The 4,898-nt window shown below is 37.8% G+C and overlaps 1 protein-coding gene across 1 annotated transcript; it reads left to right on the forward strand.

The window, feature by feature from the left end:
- The first annotated feature begins 6 nt into the window (after positions 1–6).
- On the forward strand, positions 7–4,163 carry LOC100175556 (fanconi-associated nuclease 1-like). The gene is made up of 7 exons (XM_018815874.2): positions 7–49; positions 918–1,143; positions 1,512–1,645; positions 2,039–2,162; positions 2,489–2,689; positions 3,282–3,404; positions 3,777–4,163. The coding sequence occupies exons 3-7, from the start codon at positions 1,545–1,547 to the stop codon at positions 3,909–3,911; spliced, it is 684 nt and encodes a 227-aa protein (XP_018671419.1). The 5' UTR covers positions 7–49; positions 918–1,143; positions 1,512–1,544; the 3' UTR covers positions 3,912–4,163.
- Positions 4,164–4,898: the final 735 nt, after the last annotated feature.

Genomic DNA, 4,898 nt, shown 5'->3' on the forward strand with positions numbered 1-4,898 from the left:
CCGATGTCTTGAAGCTTCTGCTGAAACAGAAGATTTGTTGCTCGAGAAAGTAAGTTGCTGGTTTGTAGGCTCGTGTATATAAGGGGTATATATATGTGTTGTGGGTAAAGCTCCTGCTAAATAGTTAAGACCAGAGTCCGTATATGAGCACGAGTTATTTCATCACCATAGAAATCTTACAGGGCAACCAAATGGGGCTAATTTCGCCGATTGTTTACCCTAGCAACGGGAATTTTTAAACATATTTTTCTGCTAAGTCGCAGTTTATTTGTAGAACTCAAAAACTGCAAGTCACTTTTAAGCTTTAATAAATCTACACAACTACTTGAAAATTTGTTTTTCTTTAATCTGCATCCTGTATTTGTATTAAAAACATAAAATATATTAAATTTAATTTAAAACATAAAATATCTATATGTACATATTTATATTATGTCTATGCGGCGGTTAACAGGGAATAGTTAATTCATTCATGCGTCTCGGTAATCCATTCATGCGCGTCACTAAATCAATTTAGCCCCATTTGCTGTGTGCTATGTGATTTCTATGAGCGACATGAAATAACTTATGTTTATAATACCGACTCTGGTTAAGACTGCTGGTTAAGGTGAATGACTTCACATAAATCAGACTTCACATGTATCTACATCTGCTGTTGTTCTAATTGCTTCGTGCTTAGAGACGAAACATTTCATGATATCTTGCTCAATCTATTCCCATTCTTGGCATACAACACACTACAATCTACATATTATCCGGCAAATCTGTCTGTTCTCGTAGAAAAAGTCTGTGACCCAAATGTTTTACAATTTTATGAGATAAATCGTGCCATTGATTTGTTGAAGTGCATGAATACACCATATGTATCTGCCATCTGACATAACTCGACAGCTAACATAAGCTCCCCCCCTCCACAGAGGATATTGGTACGAGCGTCTCTCGTTGATCCTAGATCAATACTTGGATGATGTTGAAGGATCAATACAAGTGATACAGGATGGTGTGGTTGACCCTTATGTGAGGGTGGGCCACCGCATCGCGCTCGGAGATCGAGCGAGGAAGATAAAGTCGTCCAAGAAAGTGGAGGTTGATGATGTCATCGATGATGTCATCAAGAAGACAACAATCACGCCACCGAAAGAGGTATGTATTTATCTGAGGGCAACGACAGTCTTTATAACACGTTTTTTCTGTTTTATACACCTCGTGCCCGCTTACAAGTTACGTATGTTACTTATTTACCCTTGCATGGCGGGGCATTGACAGTTGTTATAACACGGGTGTTCTGTTTGATACACCTCATGCCCGCTTTCAAGTTGCCACATATGTAACTTATTTATCTTCGCATAGCGGGGCAACGACATTCATTATAACACAGGTGTTCTGTTTCATACACCTCGTGCTCGCTTACGAGTTACAAGTTGGGGCAATGACATGATATCTCGTGCCAATAGTCAATTTGAACATTTATTTTAACCTAACACCATTCATATAAACCCCACAAACACTAGGTCACAATCATCGGTCGCCTTCTACCAAAGCGAATGCAAACAGGCAAAGCTCGATTTATGAAACAAAACAACGACGATGGTAACCACGATATTCTACTTTGTTCAGTGGAAGAGCTTGTCCTTGATCATTACAAGTATGTCATAACTATGTGGATTGTGATGTCATATAGAGATGTGTTTCAACATGTTTTAATTGTATTTGTAGCAAAAATATGCAAAAAAAACTTTAATGACGCTTAGCTGCAAGTTTTAGCTCTTACCACCCTTTTACGAAACCCTAAATTCACAGAACTCTAAATTCACAGAAAAATAATGTAAATATTGATAAATATAATAGCTGCTGTTCTTTAATCGCATTAGTTCTTGCTGCTCCGTTCCTTACTACAATAACTAGCCTTAATAAGCACAGACACAGGGATGACAGATTGAAACAAGAATTAATCTTTATCATCATAATAATTATATAAAACATATTTATAATAAACCAAACCCTCACAAAACATATTTATAATAAACCCCTCACACAGAGAAGCTGGATACGCCCAAGGTCTTCATGGTGAAGGGGGAACTTTCTCATGTTTATTATGTTTATTGATGTGGGATATTATATTCATGCCTGGTGTAAAGGATGTGTTTAGAACAAGATACCAGGTGTGTGGATACCCATTTGTCATTGTGTTGTTCTCTATAGTTGGTATTTATACACCTTCAACCCAAACCCTTGGTAATTCTCAAAGTGTTCATAAACATTTTAATTAAATGCACAAAGGTAACTTTTTGTCTTTGTGGATGACTGTATTTCTGTATGGTTGATAATTTTGACAACCTATTAGCAACCACTCAGTTGGAGCCAGTTGTTGTGTCACACACGCCCAAAATGGTAGCAATTGCCCTGGAACTTATAACCTTTGACAAACCACTGGCCATGGCCCCTAAAGCCATTTTAGAAATAAACAACTTCATCCATCCATCGACAGTCGCACCCTCTTGACTTATACACCGATCACTTCTACGAGCATCGCAAGGATTTGATTGACAGGAGGCTTGATGACATCATCAGTTGGAATAATGATGACTTTATAGTAGTTGACTTTATAAGCGAGATATGGAACAAATATAACGGCTTGGCTTGCTCGGGGTTGAACTGGGAAAGGTTTGCATCTCTGGAACAAGTTTTGGTGGGTTGGCCTCATTATTTCCTTATTTAAATGTCATAATAATAGTTAGGATTGTTAAATGTCAACCAAATGGTATGGGCTCTTGTTTGTTTGAGTCAGAATGCCATAACAATAGTTCACCAAAGCTGTGGTAAAGTGGTTAGAATGCTTGTATTATGACTGAAGGATGGCCTATTGTGTTCAGGGTTGTAAGCAGGCACAAGGTGTATGAAACAGAACACCCGTGGTTTAACAACTGTAGTTGCCCTGCCATGCGAGGATAAATAAGTTAGATACATGGTAACTTGTAAGCGGGCATGAGGTGTATGAAACAGAACACCCGTGTTATAACGACTATCGTTGCCCCGCCATGCGAGGATAAACAAGTTACATACATGGTAACTTGTAAGCGGGCATGAGGTGTATGAAACAGAACACCCGTGTTATAACGACTATCGTTGCCCCGCCATGCGAGGATAAACAAGTTATATACATGGTAACTTGTAAGCGGGCATGAGGTGTATGAAACAAAACATCCGTATTATAACTTTCCTAACTTCCATTCCTTGTCTGTGCATTGAAACCCACTTCATAATATTTCCTTTGTTTCCAGTCATTGGTGAAATGCATAGGTGGGGAAGCATTGAGCGGAATACTTGGGACTATGGTGAAGGATTTCCGTCACACTAGGAGTGGATTGCCGGACTTGGTTGTTTGGAATGATATTTCATACAAGGTGATGTGGTTATTGTTGCACAGTGGTTAGAAAGATCGCTCAGGTAAGGTACTTACAAAACTGTAAAAAACTCAGCGAACCATACCTTGTTCTGGTGCTCATAGATTTGGGCGATTCTCGTGTAAAAAAATACAGTAGGGATACTTACTGTAGCGCCAGATTCATACTTTCTTCTTATAAACTTTTTTAATTTTTAATTTATTTTGTTTTATTTATTTTACATAGTGGCATATGGGGAGTGTTCTTCTGATGCTAATTCACTTCTTCTCATTGTTTTAATCAATTTTATCCTCAATGTAATTAATTTATGTTCATTTCCCAGTTAAGTTAATGTATGGCTGACAATTAAAACACAATTGCATTTATATCCAGTTAGTTGAAGTGAAAGGACCTAACGACCGGCTTTCAACCAACCAGAGAGTTTGGATTCATAAGTTGATGGAACTTGGTGTTGATGTGGAAGTTTGCCATGTCAGTGCAGCGGCTAGCAGGAAAATGATCTGTTGAAGTTATATAGAAGATTATGGACACTGATTGTTTCACTATTGGTGAATGAGCCAACTCTGGCGGTAATGTCAGGTTCTCCAGCTTGTTTGGCCATAAAACCTCACCCATATAGAATAGAATCCTTCGCTACCTGTGTGATAATGTTCGTTTTACTTGTTATTTTTCATATAATACCTTCATTGTGCTATCCCTAATATCCACTGCCAAATATGCTGCCTTTTGAGCAAATAAATGACCAAATGTGTTGGTTTGTGAGAATTATTGTGTACATAGGATTGAGCAATCGGCCAAATCTGGCCTATATCCTAAGCCCTCTGGCCTTGCTGTAGAACCTTACCCATATAGAATATAATAGGGTTAAGAAATGATAAAGTTTGCCAATACCTAAGCAAAGGCATTTAAAAAGTATTTTTGGTATTAACTAATTCGACCCCTGTCTTACTCAATAGCGCGTGACGCGCATGCGCAGTAGGGAAAAGACGTCATTCCTGCGATCGTGAAGATATGCGGCATCTATCGTGAAATAATGTTTCGTCAAATTTTGCAATAAATTCAATATTTTCGACCTAAATCTTGAAATTTAATCACTTTTATGACAAATTGACTTCGTCAGTTTTATTCTATCAATAAAATGCGTCGGAAAATGTTTTAAGTTTAATATTAGAGTTACTTTAACGCGTTGTTATTTTTGCAGTAATATTAGCGATATTTATTAGCAAACTCTAAACTCGAATTTTGACAAGACCTTCTAACACGAAATGGATAGAAACGATTACGATAAAATAGTCAAGTTTTTTCAAACCGGCGAAATACCGGCGGAGTTTGAAACATCGCACACAAGATTTGGGTTTAAGCGAAAATGTAGAACGTATTCACTGGACGCAGGTGGTTGAGTTTGGTGTTGTATATTTAATTAGCTACCGTAACTACCGTAGGTTTAGTAAATGCATTTATTATTGCTAACTACTAAATAACTGCCAGAGCTAA

The sequence above is a fragment of the Ciona intestinalis genome, unplaced genomic scaffold (genome assembly GCF_000224145.3).
Source record: "Ciona intestinalis unplaced genomic scaffold, KH HT000113.2, whole genome shotgun sequence".
Lineage (NCBI taxonomy): Eukaryota > Metazoa > Chordata > Ascidiacea > Phlebobranchia > Cionidae > Ciona > Ciona intestinalis.

Bases quoted from the DNA above. Each gene is read 5' to 3' on its own strand.
- LOC100175556 (XM_018815874.2), top strand. From the start codon at position 1,545: ATGCAAACAGGCAAAGCTCGATTTATGAAACAAAACAACGACGATGGT. The intron at 1,646-2,038 runs GTATGTCATAAC...CCCCTCACACAG, and splicing joins CTTGTCCTTGATCATTACAA to AGAAGCTGGATACGCCCAAG. The intron at 3,405-3,776 runs GTGATGTGGTTA...ATTTATATCCAG, and splicing joins GGAATGATATTTCATACAAG to TTAGTTGAAGTGAAAGGACC.